This window comes from Tachysurus fulvidraco, chromosome 4 (genome assembly GCF_022655615.1).
Source record: "Tachysurus fulvidraco isolate hzauxx_2018 chromosome 4, HZAU_PFXX_2.0, whole genome shotgun sequence".
Taxonomy (NCBI): domain Eukaryota; kingdom Metazoa; phylum Chordata; class Actinopteri; order Siluriformes; family Bagridae; genus Tachysurus; species Tachysurus fulvidraco.
In genome coordinates, this window is record NC_062521.1 from 24,476,187 (window position 1) to 24,495,694 (window position 19,508).

Here is a 19,508-nt window from a genome sequence, read left to right on the forward strand (position 1 = left end):
AAAATCTGTAAGCAGGACTGAAAACTGTGGAGTAAATGTTTGTGCATTGGTATGATTTGTATATTTAAAAAAATAGCAAAAAAATAAATTAAAAGGTTTTCACAGGATGTCCTCAAATTAATAAGACACCTTGATTAATAAGACAAATTAATAAGACACCTTGTTGTTGTGTTGTTTGTTTTTCTTTTTGCTTTAATCTGTCACTAACATGTGAGTAATGAGTAAATAGTGTACAAATTCGTTTAACTCTTTTTTCCCCCAGAAGCCAAAAACAAATGGAATTTGAGCCTGTTTTTGGTTGAGCACTGAATTTCTTTGTCATGTCACACTCCACAGTGGTGGTTAATATGAAGCTGATATCAAATTAGACACTCAGCGCTTTAACAAACTATTTTTTTTGTCTGTTTTCACTTGCCTCTATCCCTAAAGGCAATACATTCATAGAATTGTAATAGATCAGTGGTTATTGTGTTGATAGGCTACTGATAGGAAGGTTGTGAGTTCGATTCCCAGGTCCGCCAAGATGCCACTGCTGGGCCCCTGAGCAAGGTCCTCTCTGGAAAAGTGGTGTCTGTCAAATGCTGTAAATGTAGAACATTTCCAACAAAAATGTTTCTTTTTTTTTTTTTCTCCACACAAAGTAAATGTTTTCTTCTTCAAAGTAAACGGTGATATCAAACCCATTTCTGCTCACCGTGACAGAGAAAAACAATCATCTCACTCTGAAAGCCAACAACATCCTGAATCATTTTATATCAGACTTTTAAAAAAATCAATTTGTGTATACTGAAGTTGAAGCAGTGTACTGGTTAAAAATAAATAAAAATAAATAAAATACAATAAATAAAATAAATAATAAATGAATCATGTAGTGCTGATGATATTATGAGTCATCACGGATAACCCTCAAACTCTAGATTATTTTAATATCACTATGCACCTCAAGGTTTCATTTAAATCAGTGCTTTACATAAAGGATCAAATGTTTCATCCAGGAGAAAATGCCGTGTACAGATTCTACCAGCAGATGGCAAAGTGAGAACGAAGCTCTCACAGCTCTGAGTCTCTAAGCCATTAATTAAGAAGGAGGATTTTTTTAAAAAAAGAAATAATGTGATGAATGTTTTTGTGTGTGTTTTTAAGTTCACCTGATAGCTTTGTCTTGTTTGAGAAGATCCTTGAGGCTGCGTTCGTAGTGTTCGGCGACGACGACGAGTCTTTCTGCAAACAGATTCAGGAAGAAAAAGCTGTGAACAAAAAAAAAACTACAAAATCTGCACAAGAACCTTCGTAGGGATGCTGTGGGAAAATTTTGTTTTGATTTGTTTTGTTTTTCGGATATTTTTCACACTTAATTGTTTCTATTTTTGAAAAAGATGAATATAAATGACAAACTGGCAGATATTCAGAAAATTCTAATTTTTAAAATGATCATTTCATTTATTGAAGGAAACTTTTTTACCACACACCAGCTGGACCCTGTGTGAAAAAAAGTAATCCATTTCTTACACAATCAAGCAATCACGCTGAATTAATTAGATAATTCTGTTCAATTAGAATAAACACACCCAGGCTTGACTACTGCATCAAACCATGACTTAAATACAACAGTACGGTAAACGTAATAAAGGCCATTTATCGAGCAACCGCCTGGATTACTTCCACAGGGAGAAGTATTTATTTTAATTATTTATCTGAAGTATTATACTATTATAAATATTATACTAATTATACTACTATTGTATTAATGTTAATAGGTGGTGCACCAAGTTATTGTAGCCAAAATGCTTATGCAATAGTGTGAGAGCGAGAGAGAGAGAAAGAGAGAGTGAGAGAAACAGACAGACAGAGAGAGAGAGAGAGAGAGAGAGAGAGAGAGAGACAGACAGACAGACAGAGATGCTTATGCAATAGTGTGAGAGTGAGAGCGAGAGAGAGAGAGAAAGTGAGAGAGAAAGAGAGAGAGAGAGAGAGAGAGAGAGAGAGAGACAGACAGAGAGAGAGAGACAGAAAGAGAGACAGAAAGAGAGAGACAGACAGACAGAGAGAGAGAGAGAGAGAGAGAGACAGACAGAGAGAGAAAGAGAGAGAGACAGAGAAACACATTTTGCATGATCAGACATGAATATAAATTTGAGAACTTTACTACCATGTTTTCCTCGGGAGATGTCGATGTACTGACACAGTCTGGGGTGTGTGATGGTTTTCAGGATCTGGAATCTGCCCAGGATCTTGATGGAGTTGGGGGTCAGAGGGAGACCGTTACTGCCACACACATCATGAGGAAGAGGAGAGGCGAAGAAGGTGAAAGCCCCAAGCTCGGCATCTCTCAGAGGCTGCATGGTCTCTAACATTAAAACATGTCCATCATGAGTCCATAAGATGTCCATCATCAGTTCACCATGTAACCATGGCAACACAATAAACACACCAACCTTAACACCGTATGTGTCAGTGACAGCAATGCTAAGGCTTTATTTATAATCAAATGTATTTCTGATATGAAATATTAACCACTTATTATTGTTACTCAAGATTCAGTTTATAAAATATTTAATCCTGTGATGAGTTAAAGTCCAAAACATTTACAGCTGATGAATGAACACCATAAACATCATTATTACAAAGATTACACGTGCAATAAGCAGAATAACATCAATCATGTCATGGCATACCCTTTCGGAATTAATAAACCATTGTTTTTTCCATACCAACTCTTCCAATTTATCCTTCTGGTATGGATATGTCTGAAATTATTTCCGGAGTCTGCTATAAACAGAAAATAAGATCATGTGGAGTTACGTCATCATCCGGCGACGCCGGTTAAGCACATTCAAAGTCCTTAAATATATTTAAAAATATATATAAAAATATAAATCTGTAAATAATGTAAATTATAATCGAGATAAATGTTGATAAATGTTATGGTTTATTAAAAAATAATGAGATAAATATTATATACATTAAATATTAAAAACAATAAATATTACTAATATACTATATATTTAAAGTGTAATCAAATAATAACAAATGTTATTTAAAAAAATCTACTTGTACTACTTTTTTATTTTTTATAATAATAATAATAATAATAATAATAATAATAATAATAATAATAATAATAATAATAATAATAATAATAGTTGACTATTTTTCTTGGTTATTTGTTTGCCAGTTTTTTTTTTCATTGTTTATTTTCCATATCAGCTACAATATTCTCTGTGTGTGTGTGTGTGTGTGTGTGTGTGTGTGTGTGTGTGTGTGTGTGTGTGTGTGTGTGTGTTGGACAATTATAAAACAATATAAGTTGCAAAAATTTATGGAATATTTTGTACAGCATATAATTATAACAGATAACAAAATGCAATGTCATATTATTAAAATCTTAAAGAATTGTTATACAGTAAAATATGTGTAAGATAAAGAATTATGTTATACAGTAAAATATGTGTAAGTGCTGAGTGCGTCATCATCGTGCGACGTTGCAGAAGGGAAAAGGCGACAGACTCCGTTAACTACTGCTCTCGCTCTTGCATGTAAGTACATTCACACACATCTTATCTTTCTTAATCCGTGTAACATTTGTAAGTGTTGTTAAAACACCTACAGGTGAATATTAGGCTTGAATAACCAGGAGGTCGTTGATAAACATTCAGTAGATTTGCACATGCTACCCTGCTATGTCACGGTGCACGGGGTCGCACTCAAACGCCTTCCTGCTTCCCGTACAATTACACTATAGTGGGTTCATGTCGTATGCAGCCTCATAGCATTATAGGACTCGTTGTAGTCAGTTATTAAAATAAACGCACACTAGAAGTGCTGAGAAATAATCAACAGTTCAGAATCAGAATCAGGTTTATTGGCCAAGTGTGTTGATGTTGACACCCACAAGGATTTTGGTTCCGGCTGTTTGTGACTCTCAAAAGTACAGATATAAATAACAATAAACTAAACTGTACAAGACTGTACAAGACAATATAGACTGTACAAGACTGTACAAGACAATATAGACTGTACAAGACAATACAGACTATACAAGACTGTACAAGACAATATAGACTGTACAAGACTGTACAAGACAATATAGACTGTACAAGACAATACAGACTATACAAGACTGTACAAGACAATATAGACTGTACAAGACTGTACAAGACAATATAGACTGTACAAGACAATATAAACTGTACAAGACAATACAGACTGTACAAGACTGTACAAGACAATATAGACTGTACAAGACAATATAGACTGTACAAGACTGTACAAGACAATATAGACTGTACAAGACAATACAGACTGTACAAGACTGTACAAGACAATACAGACTGTACAAGACAATACAGACTATACAAGACTGTACAAGACAATACAGACTGTACAAGACTGTACAAGACAATACAGACTGTACAAGACAATACAGACTATACAAGACTGTACAAGACAATACAGACTGTACAAGACTGTACAAGACAATATAAACTGTACAAGACAATACAGACTGTACAAGACTGTACAAGACAATATAGACTGTACAAGACAATACAGACTATACAAGACTGTACAAGACAATACAGACTGTACAAGACTGTACAAGACAATATAGACTGTACAAGACAATACAGACTATACAAGACTGTAAAAAACAATATAGACTATACAAGACTGTACAAGACAATATAGACTGTACAAGACAATACAGACTATACAAGACTGTACAAAACAATATAGACTATACAAGACTGTACAAGACAATATAGACTGTACAAGACAATACAGACTGTACAAGACTGTACAAGACAATATAGACTGTACAAGACAATACAGACTATACAAGACTGTACAAGACAATATAGACTGTACAAGACAATACAGACTGTACAAGACTGTACAAGACAATATAGTACAGACTATACAATTCAGTACAGGACAATACAGACTATACAGTAACAATACCTAGTTCATTTTATTGTTTTATTATTTTTCCTTTCACACAACCAGGATTTCAGTCCTTTCACTTTTGGTTTGAAAGCGTATGAGAATAGAAAGCTATTTGTGATTAAAAAAAGATATTAACCCTTTCTTGGTACAATTGATTTCAAGTATATTCATTTCATTTAGTACTTTTAAACCGGTGCATCATGGTTAAATATTTGTTTCTGATTTATATCTAAGGCATTTAAGGACATGCTGTAGTAGACATTGTGAGACATGGTTGTATGATGCAACCTGAGGCAAAGTTGCAATCTTTTTTGTAACACATGCAGAAGTGTTTTTTTTTTTTTTGTATCACTTTTATCCATATATTATTTCATTTAATGTTATCAATCATCCGAAAGACATTAGTACTTGTTTTCAGTTTTCTTTGTTGTTCTCTAACTTACTATTATAAAAATCTATCTGTAGTGCATGTAAAGACCTTTTAGTAGTTTCACTTTCCTTACGTGTCTCAACTCACTTGGACCAATAAATTTATAGTGCTAAGGATAACTTTCAATAGTTTCTAATTATAGTGCATTTATAGACCTTTCCTATTGAACTACAGTGAATGTATAGACCTAGTTTCACTTTCCTTGTCGTCGTGTGTGTCTGATTTCTATAGCTGTGTAGTCGAACAAACTTCTAACTTGTTTTTTATAGTGCTAAAGATAACTTTCAATAGTTTCTAACTATAGAAATGATATCTTTCAGTGATTTTTAGTTAAACATCATTCTAACTATAGAACCTCCTTTCAATGTTTTCTAATGATATAAATATAAAAACTTTCTATAGATAACTTTCCATATATTCTAACTGGAAATGATCAATTTTTTTTAATTAAAAAGAATTCCAATACTTTCTAACTTTATCTTTACTTTCGTCTAGAATTTTACAGATCATATCTGAACGATTTCTATAGCTCTGCATTTAGGCAGCATTCGAACTAAAAAAATATATATATATATATATATATACTAATAAAATAAATAATTTTCTGTAGTTCTGTAAATAAATTTAAAATATTGTTTTATTTTCTAACTATAGAAGAAACAACATTGATAACTTTGTAGAGATAACCTTTAAATGGTTTCTATGATTAGACATTACATATAGTTTACAGATAACTTTCAGTACCTAAAGAAACCTTCAATAGATAACTTTCATTTTTTGTAGTTAAGATAAGATAAGATATTCCTTTATTCGTCCCAAAATAGGGAAATTTATCAGCAAAAATATATAAAATGAATAAAGACATAATGTACTATACAGTATAAAAATATATAAAAAGAGTAGTGGTTACACTGAAAACATATGGCACATAGGTAATATTGCACATTTTTTGAAAATTTCTGTTATTGCACATGTTTAAAAAATACTTTGTTATTGTTTATTATTGTCGTGAAACAGTAATAACAGTGTGTATTATGGTGATTGGTTCACTAGTCACCATAATATTCACACATGTGCTAGCTTTAGGGTGCTTTCACACCTATAGTTTGGTTCATTTGGTCCGGACCAAAAGCAAAAAATGACCCATTGTAGCTTTTTAGCAGTTTTGGTTCCTTTTCACACCACACTGATCGTTCTGTTCCGCACCAGTTGAAACGAACCAAAATGCAGTCATGTGATAACATCCACATCACTCATTGGCCACAAGTCTTTGAGCATATTTCCTAAACCGCTTCTCGATTGGTCAGAATAAACGTGCGGGAAATTCCAACGACACTCCGGAAGTAAACAAAAAGAGGAAAATACAGCATACAGTACACCATGGGCCACGCTCTGCAATTATGTTCGTGGTTGTAATCTACTACATCGCTTGTATACAGCATTCTATGCAAAGTCTTAATTTTTAGAATGAAGCGCGGATGTGGCTTGAAAATATCATCTTAATGCACTGCAAACGGCGAAGACGCATCACAAGACACTTCAGGAGGCGGCGAGCATTACTTTTGCGAAACTGTGACATGCACATCATCCGAAAATATTGCCAACGACCCACTACGGCAGCTGGTTTAGTCCAAAATGCGCAATACTTTTTGCAGTCAGATCTATTCGATCTCGGACCGTGTTCTCACCACAAACGAACCATACCAGAGTTCGTTTGAAAGCGTACCGAGACCACCTCTTCAAGGAGGTCTCGGTACGCTTGTTTGGTCCACTTTTGGTGCGCACCAAAGTTCGATTGCTGCATTCTCACCTGCCCAAACGAACCGCACCAAACGAGCAATCGAACTCTGGTACGATTCAACCGAACTAAACAAGGCAGGTGTGAAAGCACCCTTACTGTCATTCTGCAGATAACTTTCTATAGTTCTGTAGCTAAAATTCAATGCTTTCAATTTTCCTATTTAAGCTCGGCAACGTTTTAATAACTTTTTAATAACAAAAGCAATACCTTTTCTGTAGTTTCGATGGTTAGGCCACTTTGTAACTGTCGCCACAATAACGTTTTATATTTCAGTAGGTCAATTATAGCTAGACATCTTAGATAATTAGACAGTTAGAGAAAGATATTAGTACTTGTTTAGACTTTCCCCTTATGGCTCACTCACCTGCCTTTATTCTCTTTTTAATAAGATAAATATGAGCTTGTCGTTGTGTCTGTTCCATTCAGTTAAATGACGATATTTAATGCATTTGTTCGCAGCGTTTGCTGTGCGAGTTGCATCTCTACTTGTTGTTGGATCAGTATTTAATTTAATTTGAAATCGACTTGGAAACAGTTTCTAGTTCATGTTAGATTAAGAAGAAAAAAAGGTCCACCAAGCCGCTATCGCTGGGCCCCTGAGCAAGGCACCGAGCCGCCATCGCTGGGCCCCTGAGCAAGGCACCGAGCCGCCATCGCTGGGCCCCTGAGCAAGGCACCGAGCCGCCATCGCTGGGCCCCTGAGCAAGGCACCGAGCGCCATCACTTTTCTCTTTGTACCCATCCCGAGGCATCCAGACACTGTACCAGCTCCCATCGTCCTCTGTGGGACGAAGCCTTTGGACATCCACTGAGCCGAGGCCGACTCTAAGAATCCTGAGACATCTCCAGTTAGACTCTGTGGTTCTCAGAAGATCAGAAGTCCTTAAACCTCACACCAATACACCATTTGTTTGACTGTATATTACAATCACACCCCAGTGTCACCCATATGAGGATGGGTTCCCCCTTGAGTCCGGTTCCTCTCAAGGTTTCTTCCTTTACCAATTTAAGGGAGTTTTTCCTTGCCACTGCTGCCTGAGTCATCTCAGACTTGCTCATAGGGGAATAAATACATACACACTGTGAACTATATACATCTAATAATAATCTAGAATTTTTATTCTGTTAATTCTTATTTCTTTCATTATTCGTTATTTCCTTTATCATTAATTATGTTTACCTTCTGCTCTGTGTTTATGTTCTGTAAAGCTGCTTTGAGACAATGTCTATTGTAAAAAGCGCTATACAAATAAACTTGAATTGAATTGAATTGAATCACTGGGCCCCTGAGCAAGGCACCGAGCCGCCATCGCTGAGCCCCTGAACAAGGCCCCAAGCCTCAATCGCTCAGTTGTATAAAATGAGATAAAATCGCTCTGGATAAGGGCTTCTGCCAAATGTCATAAATGTAAAAGTCATACACTAGATGATAAATACATAGTGTTTAGTGTGTCATTTGGGACGCAGCTACTGACCTCATATGGATAATTATGTTTACACAATTAGTTATTTCAGCTTTTCTTCTCAAATAGTTAATAAGATATTTGAATATCTATGCAGACCCTACCTTTACCCCCATTAAACACCTGTGTGTGTTTGTGTGTGTGTGTGTGTGTGTGTGTGTGTGTGTGTGTGTGTGTGTGTGTGTGTCAGAGAGAGAGAGAGAGGGATCTAACCAAATACGACAGCTCCTTGCAAGTGAAAGTGATGATTGCGGAGTTGCGTAAAAGCGTGCTAAATCAGGAACTTCCTTTAGCACTCTGCTGGAAACCACGCCAATCTCCAATGCCAGCTGTGCGCCATGCTGTTTTCATTGTGGCTCAGCGGGCGAGTGTTTCATCATGTCTTCATCATGACTTGCCGCGGCAGATTAAACGCTCACAGCAGCCCTGCAGATTGGCAGCATCGCGCAGGGTCTTGATGGGTGTTCACACGATCCCCCATGTTCGAGAGCTGAAACCTCACACAGACCACAAAGATGCGCTCTTTCTTACGGCCCGGTGCCTCTCCTCAAAGCGCTGCGGCGTAGCGAAAAACAAGGGAAATATTTGGTCTACATTCCGTCTATTGGAATTCTGCGGACGCTGGTGTGGTGACGGTCGTATCTGCAGCGGATCAGGGATTATTGGAAACATGTCTCATAAAAAAAAAGTGTTATATTTGCAGCTTTGTACCCAAAGTGACTGTAATGCATGTAACACACACACACACACACATTATGATGGCCTTGTTTGTGTTTCTGCTCCTGTTTGCTGTCAGCTACAAAAATCCACCCGCATATTAATCTTTAGAATTAACATGTGAGCATCAACATCCAGGAAATTCTGATTGACATGACGGTCTATTTTAGTTTTTATTTCTATTTATTTCCAGGGGCTAAGCTTTTGCCTGGGATTGGAACAAAGCACTGCTGAGTAAGACAGACTCGACCGGGCTAGAGGTCGGAGGTTTTCTGATCCGGCAGAGCACGGCTCGGTTCCAAGAGTTATGCGAATTAAAACATCGTGACTCTCGTAAAACTCTTCCACCGTGGGCCTCGCTTAAATCGATTCAAGGGCGTACAGGGAGGAAAAAAACCAAAAAAACAGGAGACTTTGATCCATACACATTATCAACTCCAGCCCTTTTTTGTGTTTTTAATTTCCATCCAGCGCCAGCTGTTGTTTTGCAGCACCACCCTGTACTACGTGTTAAGACATTTTCTTCTTCTTCCTGAACCTTGTAAAAGACGACGACAACAAAAATTCCCCTGATTTCCTTCCTGTTTTTTTTTTGTTGTTTTTTTTCCTCTCCTCCATTCTTTAAGAGATGACATCTTGCCAAAGTTATGTCCTTGTTTTTTGGTTTTGTTTTGTTTTTTCGGTTAAGCGTGATTCAAAAGCTCGAGAGCCTTTGAAGCCCAAAAAGCACCTTAACCTCACACATATTAGCTTTGGTACTGTGGGGTCCAGACAGCAGCAATGATTTAATGATTCGGCCCGCGGCTTTTAGCCGAGAGCTGGAAGATGGGCAGCGTGTTTCATTTCGGCGGCATATGGTTTGCTTCGCCGATGCAGAATTGGTTTGGAACGGGCCTGTCCTGGAACTTGTTAAGGCCGTCGGGTTTTTCACACGCAGCGGCCAATTAGATTCCTCTTCTCTTTAAGCCTTGAAGTGGAAACGGAGGACTTGGATTGGCTGCTATAAACATTCATATTTAGCCTTTAACAATGGAGATTCCAGGTTTGTGTGTGTGTGTGTGTGTGTGTGTGTGTGTGTGTGTGTGTGTGTGTGTGTGTGTGTGGTGTGTTTGTGAGACAAAGAGATGGAAAGATGCTGATTCTGTGTTTGGACAGCTGCACAGAGAGCGTGGGCCGTTACTCTCGGAAGTCTCAGAGACACACACACACACACACACACGCACACACACTTATCCCTGGCTCAACCAGCACTGAAGTGACCTCCAGAGTATTTCGTTTTACATCCATCTCGACACATTTCTGTTGAGTTTGATGTTTGACCTCTTCTCTTCTTCCTTTTTTTTTTTTCTTTCTCTTTTCTTCCTTTCCTCTTGTATCTCCAGGTTCTTAGCACGCTCTTTATTCAGGATGTCAGGCCACACCCCCTCACTGATGAGACTGGAGCAGAGGGCCGCCGAGGCGGATCAGATTATCGAGTACCTCAAACAGCAGGTCCAGCTGCTAAAAGAAAAAGCCAGTGAGTGTCGGGGAAACCCGGCTCACACACACAGACACACACACACACACACAGACGTGGCTTTCACACGCACCACTCGCACACATGCCCATTGACCGAACTAAAACACATAAGCATGTCTATGTAGTCATGACTCTCCTTTTTATAAAAGAAAAGAAAAAAGAAACATGTCTTTTATTTGGATGAAGTGGTGCAGGCCAGCGTGAGAGAGGAGAAGAAGCTAATGGTGGAGAACGGCAAGCTGAAGAAGGAGATTGAAGAACTGAAGAGGCAGCTCCTTGAGAAGGAAAGAAGGAGAGGAGGTAAATGCACCTGAATCATTTAAAAGTCCAAATCAAGCACTTCAGAGTCATTCAGTTTGACTCTCTGGAGGAAAAAAAACTGTTTATTTCTAAATAGAACCCAACAACAGACGTGCATTTTATTAACCTTGTTAAGAAGATAGAGACCCCTTAACTAGACGCACAAGCATCGAGGAACTGACTCTGTTAGGATCCGTAAAAGAATCAATCCGAGCTGGAAGAGAAGAAAGAAAGACGTTTTATTGACTGCCGTCTGTTTGCAGCCGAACAGATGGTTTGGGAGCTGAGAAAAGAAAAGAAAAACAAAAACCACCTCTTTTTGCACTCGCTCTGGTTACAAAAAGACCCGATTAGCTTAGCAACGTGATGCTACTCGGTCATAATCTGAATAAAGTTTAGTTTACCAGGTTTAAAACTGTCCGATTATTGGATTACTGCTTAAATGAAAGGAAAGTAAGAGCCATTATCTAGTCCTCTAGAAGATTTTTTTTAAGCTTGACATCCTGGCAATGATGCTAAGCAGCGATTTAGCCTAGCGTACAATTCTTGGTACGTGACATTTCGATACGTAGCGTTTTCTCGGAGGATGCACTGGGACTGAAAGCCAAAAAAAAAAAAGGCTCGTATTCGTTTGGAATCTGAACAAAGTTAGCAAGCTAGGATTGTCAATAAGAAGCAGCTTCTCTGTGAGATCGTGACCTAGATAGCTAGTGTTAGCTGGCTAGTCTCTTGTCGTAGATTTTCGGTGTGATATATCTATTCAATTTAGTTAGCAAGCCAGCTTCACTTTTAGGATTAATCGGCTTGGAAAGAGGTCAATAAGACGCAGTAAATAAACAAACGTCCAATTTTTTTCAAAGTTTTTGCAACCAGGAGGCGTGGCTGACTTTAATTATGAGCCACGCCCACTCCGTGTCACAGTAGTTCGGCCTCCCGAGTCTCTAAGGGCCTTTTTACACCTGGACACTTCATGTGTTTTCTCTGATCTGATAGCTATCTGATTTGTTAAAACTGCTCCATTTACATTAGGCCACATAAAGGTGTTTCGGCGAATCGGATATCGATACGATCTTTCTGCTCCCGCCCAAAATGCTAATATAATTTATCTCATTTCCGGGGTAATTGAAATGGAACACGCTTTGGCGTATACGCGATGCATGACTCACGAGTCACCTGCGAGTGATGTACTTCCGTTTGGGAGGAGTATAGCGCTGACGTACGTGGCTTGAACATCCACATGCATTTACACCTGACCAGTTTCATCTGAAATGCGTCCCAGACCACCTCCTGAAGGGGTTTGAGCGATCGGATTTATATCCATCTCGAAAACGTTTCTGACGACATTTAGACCTGGTCTTTTTACCATGGGACAGCTATCTGATCACAGAAAACACACGAAGTGACCAGGTGTAAAAAGCCCTTAAATATCACCAGCAGGTCCTTGAAATCGAAAGATGTCGCCAGCATCAGCACAAACCGACTCAGGTAACATAACGAATAAATCAGGGGTTATTCTCTCCCATGATCCTTCACTGTAAACCAAGAAGAAAATTCTGTCCAGAGTTCCTCTGCTGCTCTGCTAATGAAGCTCCACAGCAGGTCTGCGTGACTCAACAGCAAATCTCCTACCACCCTCAGCCTCTGCCTCGCATTAACATGCGAATAAAAGCAGCCGTTTCATCGTTAACACTTAAGTAATGCGTTCCAGAGCAGACGAATGGGAACAAATGAGCAATTTGGCCTTCTTTTTAAAAGCCTTCATTTCATCTTTGTTATTTTTGGACGGTTTATAAATAATGTAGGTCTTTTTTTTTTCTTGCTGTTTGGTATTTATCCGAATGTGTTAGTTAATTGGAGCATAAGAACCTAATCAGAGATCAAGGAGAAGTGTTTTTTGTTTTGTTTTAGTTTTTATAAAAAAGATCAGGCATCACAGAGTTCTCTTTATTCTTCATTCGTAAGAAAGCAGGCCGATCCGAGTCACCGCGGCGTCGCTAATGTCTCGCGCCGTCGGCTCTCTGAAGGGCCCCTGGTTAGCTTGAGTAAACAAAGAATTATCATAATGAACAAAAAAAATAAGCTGCGGTGTTTAGCTATCTCAGGAAGTCTACACTCTGCGCAATCAGGCCGTACCCAGGTTTGACGGATCAGTCGCCGCCCGAAGGCTTCGGGTTTGTTATTTCTCCCGTTTCTTGATGCTCGCTCGCACCCTGCGGCTCTTTCTAATTAAAACCGAATCGACGTGTCGTCTCTGAATCGTTTCATGCAGCTGAATCATAAGCATCGAGCTTGATGAGCAGGCTTTGGGTTTAGTCAGTGCAGTGGAATTTAAAAAGATAATAAAGTGCCCGGTTTTACGGCTGTGAGGGGAAAATAAGCATTCGTTATTTAATACGCATCACGTATATTTATCCACTTTAAATTTAAACTTATGTTACTTGTGCTTTTTTTAAACATGTATTTATATGTATGAAATTCAAAAGAATCTGATTCTGATACTGATTAATGCCGTTTACAGCTTTGAGACATCTACAGTAAGAAGTCATGAGCTTTTTCCAGCACTGTGGCTTAGATTGGGGTAATTCTTGGGTAATTCTGTTAAATTCCTGAAAGATAACGATGCCTCAATCATAGTTTCTTGATGTAGAAGTGAAGCAAAGGCTAATGTGTTTAAATTGCAACTGCCTACGTCAGCCAAACGTACGGTGGCCGAGAAGTGCAAAACACATTAACAAATCCGAAAACAAAACAACAAATCCAAAAACAAAACAACAAATCCGAAAACACATTAACAAATATGAAAACACATTAACAAATCTGAAAACAAATCAACAAACCCGAAAACACATTAACAAATATGAAAACACATTAACAAATCTGAAAACACATTAACAAATCCGAAAACAAAACAACAAAGCCGAAAACAAAACAACAAATCCGAAAACACATTAACAAATCTGAAAACACATTAACAAATATGAAAACAAATCAACAAATCCGAAAACACATTAACAAATATGAAAACACATTAACAAATCTGAAAACACATTAACAAATCTGAAAACACATTAGCAAATATGAAAACACATTAACAAATCTGAAAACAAATCAACAAATCCGAAAACAAAACAACAAATCCAAAAACACATTAACAAATCTGAAAACACATTAACAAATCTGAAAACACATTAACAAATCTGAAAACAAATCAACAAATCCGAAAACAAAACAACAAATCCAAAAACACTAACAAATCTGAAAACAAATCAACAAATCCGAAAACACATTAACAAATATGAAAACATATTAACAAATCTGAAAACACATTAACAAATCTGAAAACACATTAACAAATCCGAAAACACATTAACAAATCCAAAAACACATTAACAAATATGAAAACACATTAACAAATATGAAAACACATTAACAAATATGAAAACACATTAACAAATATGAAAACACATTAACAAATCCGAAAACAAAACAACAAATCCAAAAACACATTAACAAATCTGAAAACAAATCAACAAATCCGAAAACACATTAACAAATATGAAAACACATTAACAAATATGAAAACACATTAACAAATCCGAAAACAAAACAACAAATCCAAAAACACATTAACAAATCTGAAAACAAATCAACAAATCCGAAAACACATTAACAAATATGAAAACAAATCAACAAATATGAAAACACATTAACAAATCTGAAAACACATTAGCAAATATGAAAACACATTAACAAATCTGAAAACAAATCAACAAATCCGAAAACAAAACAACAAATCCAAAAACACATTAACAAATCTGAAAACACATTAACAAATCTGAAAACACATTAACAAATCTGAAAACACATTAACAAATCTGAAAACAAATCAACAAATCCGAAAACAAAACAACAAATCCAAAAACACTAACAAATCTGAAAACAAATCAACAAATCCGAAAACACATTAACAAATATGAAAACACATTAACAAATCTGAAAACACATTAACAAATATGAAAACACATTAACAAATATGAAAACACATTAACAAATATGAAAACACATTAACAAATCCGAAAACAAAACAACAAATCCGAAAACAAAACAACAAATCCAAAAACACTAACAAATCTGAAAACAAATCAACAAATCCGAAAACACATTAACAAATATGAAAACACATTAACAAATCTGAAAACACATTAACAAATATGAAAACACATTAACAAATATGAAAACACATTAACAAATATGAAAACACATTAACAAATCCGAAAACAAAACAACAAATCCAAAAACACATTAACAAATCTGAAAACAAATCAACAAATCCGAAAACACATTAACAAATATAAAAACACATTAACAAATATGAAAACAAATCAACAAATATGAAAACACATTAACAAATCCGAAAACAAAACAACAAATCCGAAAACACATTAACAAATATGAAAACACATTAACAAATATGAAAACACATTAACAAATCCAAAAACACATTAACAAATATGAAAACACATTAACAAATCAACAAATCCGAAAACAAAACAACAAATCCGAAAACACATTAACAAATATGAAAACACATTAACAAATCTGAAAACACATTAACAAATCTGAAAACACATTAGCAAATATGAAAACACATTAACAAATCTGAAAACAAATCAACAAATCCGAAAACAAAACAACAAATCCAAAAACACATTAACAAATCTGAAAACACATTAACAAATCTGAAAACACATTAACAAATCTGAAAACAAATCAACAAATCCGAAAACAAAACAACAAATCCAAAAACACTAACAAATCTGAAAACAAATCAACAAATCCGAAAACACATTAACAAATATGAAAACATATTAACAAATCTGAAAACACATTAACAAATCTGAAAACACATTAACAAATCCGAAAACACATTAACAAATCCAAAAACACATTAACAAATATGAAAACACATTAACAAATATGAAAACACATTAACAAATATGAAAACACATTAACAAATATGAAAACACATTAACAAATCCGAAAACAAAACAACAAATCCAAAAACACATTAACAAATCTGAAAACAAATCAACAAATCCGAAAACACATTAACAAATATGAAAACACATTAACAAATATGAAAACACATTAACAAATCCGAAAACAAAACAACAAATCCAAAAACACATTAACAAATCTGAAAACAAATCAACAAATCCGAAAACACATTAACAAATATGAAAACAAATCAACAAATATGAAAACACATTAACAAATCTGAAAACACATTAGCAAATATGAAAACACATTAACAAATCTGAAAACAAATCAACAAATCCGAAAACAAAACAACAAATCCAAAAACACATTAACAAATCTGAAAACACATTAACAAATCTGAAAACACATTAACAAATCTGAAAACACATTAACAAATCTGAAAACACATTAACAAATCTGAAAACAAATCAACAAATCCGAAAACAAAACAACAAATCCAAAAACACTAACAAATCTGAAAACAAATCAACAAATCCGAAAACACATTAACAAATATGAAAACACATTAACAAATCTGAAAACACATTAACAAATATGAAAACACATTAACAAATATGAAAACACATTAACAAATATGAAAACACATTAACAAATCCGAAAACAAAACAACAAATCCGAAAACAAAACAACAAATCCAAAAACACTAACAAATCTGAAAACAAATCAACAAATCCGAAAACACATTAACAAATATGAAAACACATTAACAAATCTGAAAACACATTAACAAATATGAAAACACATTAACAAATATGAAAACACATTAACAAATATGAAAACACATTAACAAATCCGAAAACAAAACAACAAATCCAAAAACACATTAACAAATCTGAAAACAAATCAACAAATCCGAAAACACATTAACAAATATAAAAACACATTAACAAATATGAAAACAAATCAACAAATATGAAAACACATTAACAAATCCGAAAACAAAACAACAAATCCGAAAACACATTAACAAATATGAAAACACATTAACAAATATGAAAACACATTAACAAATCCAAAAACACATTAACAAATATGAAAACACATTAACAAATCAACAAATCCGAAAACAAAACAACAAATCCGAAAACACATTAACAAATATGAAAACACATTAACAAATATGAAAACAAAACAACAAATCCAAAACAAAACAACAAATCCGAAAACACATTACCAAATCCGACAACCCGGAGAAGGTTGGTATAGGTTGTGATTGGAACACGTACCGATCATTGGACAAGACTCCTGTCACTCAAGGTATACAGGCAGTACAACAGAGTGCCGCAGGGAAAAGTGTGTGTAAAAGTATACAAAATGTATTGTCCTTACTGTGGATTACTGTGGATTCATTCTGTTATTTTCTTATATTTAAACGGAGAACTTTACACATTACACATAAGATTCCATACCTGTATATCTTGAGTGACAGTTGTCTTGCCCAATGACCGGTAAGTTTCCATTCACAATCTATACCTACTGCTTCCGGGTTGTCTGAATTGTCGTTGTGTTCTCGCATTTGTTAATGTACGTGTTCTCGGATTTGTTGTTTTTGCATTTGTTAATGTGTCTTGCACTTCTAGGCCACCGTACAAAAGCCTTTAAGACGCCTCTCAGCTTGGGGTAGTTTTCTCAACTACCAGATTCTTCATCACTTATGATGCACGGCTGAACAAAGTATGAACAATGTAAAGTTCTCCTTCTTTACTTATAAATGAGTTTATAGCAATATTGACTTTAGCTACAGTAATATATAGACACAATAACTGGTTTAATTCAGAATCATTTATTAATCCCCGGGGGGGAATTGGGTTTGTTACTGCAGCTTGGAGTCATCAAAATACAAAAATAGACTTAAATACACTAAGATTAAACACAAAAATATAAATAAACTAGGAGGTATATTGTTGCACAGTGAGATGGTGTTACACAGAGGAATTATAAAGTCTGATAGACACCGGTAAGGAGGATGAGTCTGCGACTGAACGCAGTCCTGTATCAGTACAGGACATCATGGAGCGGGTGGAAGATGTTGTCTGAGACGGCCAGTAGCTTAGACATCATCCTTCTTTCTGACACTACAGTCAGAGAGTCCAGCTCCACCCCTACAACATCACCGGCCTTACAGATGAGTTTCTTCGGTCTGTTGGCATCAGCTACCTTCAGTTCGGCATCGTCCTGCAGATGTTGAAGGACCTCGGTCTCCTCAGAAAGTAGAGGTGGCTCTGGTCCTTCTTGTAGGTTGGCTTTAGAGTACTAAGTCCGATCCAGTTTATTATTAATGTGAACTCTCTGGTATTTCTAATACTCCACCATGTCCACAGAGACCCCATGGATGGAAACTGGGGTCATGGGTGCCTTAGTCTTCCTCAGGTCGACCACTAGATCATTTGTTTTTGTCACACTGAGCTGTAGATGGTTCTGCTCACGCCATATAACAAAGTTGCCCACTGTAGTCCTGTACTCCGTCTCCTCACCACCGCGGATTCAGCCATTTATAGCCGAGTCATCAGAATGTTTAATCGGTACGCTGACCATAAGGAGCCATGGTGACTTTATTATTAAGGGTTACTAGTCACAAGGTCTGGGGTTCAAGCCCCAGTACATCCAGGTTGCAACTGTTATGTCTGGGATTTGTTACAAAACATTTCGTTCTTCTTAAAATCGATTGACTCAGGTACGGTGTTATGTGCAGATGAGAGTAAGGAGCTTCTAAATAATTATATTTACACCAAAATGTCCTGAAAAGGTCCTTTTTTTTTTATTTTTTTGGGCAATGACGAAATCGCATGTCCGAATGCCGATGCTTAACGTCCTTCGTTTGCTGCTAAAATCAGAGTTTGTTTTCGCACTGCACATAACTAAACAAACCCAACCAGGAAAAAAAAAAGAAGAAATCCCTGACGGAGGAGTGTGTGGTGCTGAAAAAACACTCGTAAAATCTTTCATTCATTTGTCAGAAAAAGGGCGGCAGAAAAATGTTAACAAACCTTTGCCAAGTGTGTGTAGAAATCACCGAAATCGCCCGAGCGTGAACAACACTGAGCCAGGACAATAGAAGCTATTATCTAATTATATAAATAAAAACTTTAGAACATTCTGTGCATCACATTTACTGTTTATTTGTTCTATTTTTGGTCGGCGGTCCAAATCTACAGAAGACACGGCATTTCGGTAGCTCTACAGCTTAGTGCTTTGGATCGTTTTCTTTACAACCAAAAACACAAAGCCTGTTCGGTTGATTCAGTCTGGTTGATTCGGAGTCGACTCATTTTCC

At 36.2% G+C, this 19,508-nt stretch overlaps 2 protein-coding genes across 4 annotated transcripts in view; one reads left to right on the top strand and one right to left on the bottom strand.

The window, feature by feature from the left end:
• tbck (TBC1 domain containing kinase) overlaps positions 1-2,823 on the bottom strand; it is an 88,374-nt gene extending 85,551 nt beyond the window's left edge. For 2 of the 3 annotated variants that reach the window (XM_047812657.1, XM_047812655.1), the window contains exons 1-3: positions 2,676-2,816; positions 2,150-2,347; positions 1,149-1,221 (exon numbers count right to left, since the gene is read on the bottom strand). In XM_047812657.1, the coding sequence (XP_047668613.1) occupies positions 1,149-1,221; positions 2,150-2,342 (266 nt within the window). In that variant the 5' untranslated portion in view covers positions 2,343-2,347; positions 2,676-2,816. Of the gene's footprint in view, positions 1-1,148; positions 1,222-2,149; positions 2,348-2,675 lie in introns of all 3 variants that reach the window. The other variant, XM_047812656.1, reaches the window with a different exon arrangement.
• A 579-nt stretch (positions 2,824-3,402) lies between these two features.
• Positions 3,403-19,508, top strand: part of aimp1a (aminoacyl tRNA synthetase complex interacting multifunctional protein 1a) — a 29,089-nt gene continuing 12,983 nt past the window's right edge. Inside the window, exons 1-3 of the mRNA XM_027146029.2 lie at positions 3,403-3,536; positions 10,738-10,871; positions 11,060-11,173. Coding sequence (XP_027001830.1) covers positions 3,430-3,536; positions 10,738-10,871; positions 11,060-11,173 — 355 coding nt within the window. The 5' untranslated portion in view covers positions 3,403-3,429. The remainder of the gene's footprint in view (positions 3,537-10,737; positions 10,872-11,059; positions 11,174-19,508) is intronic.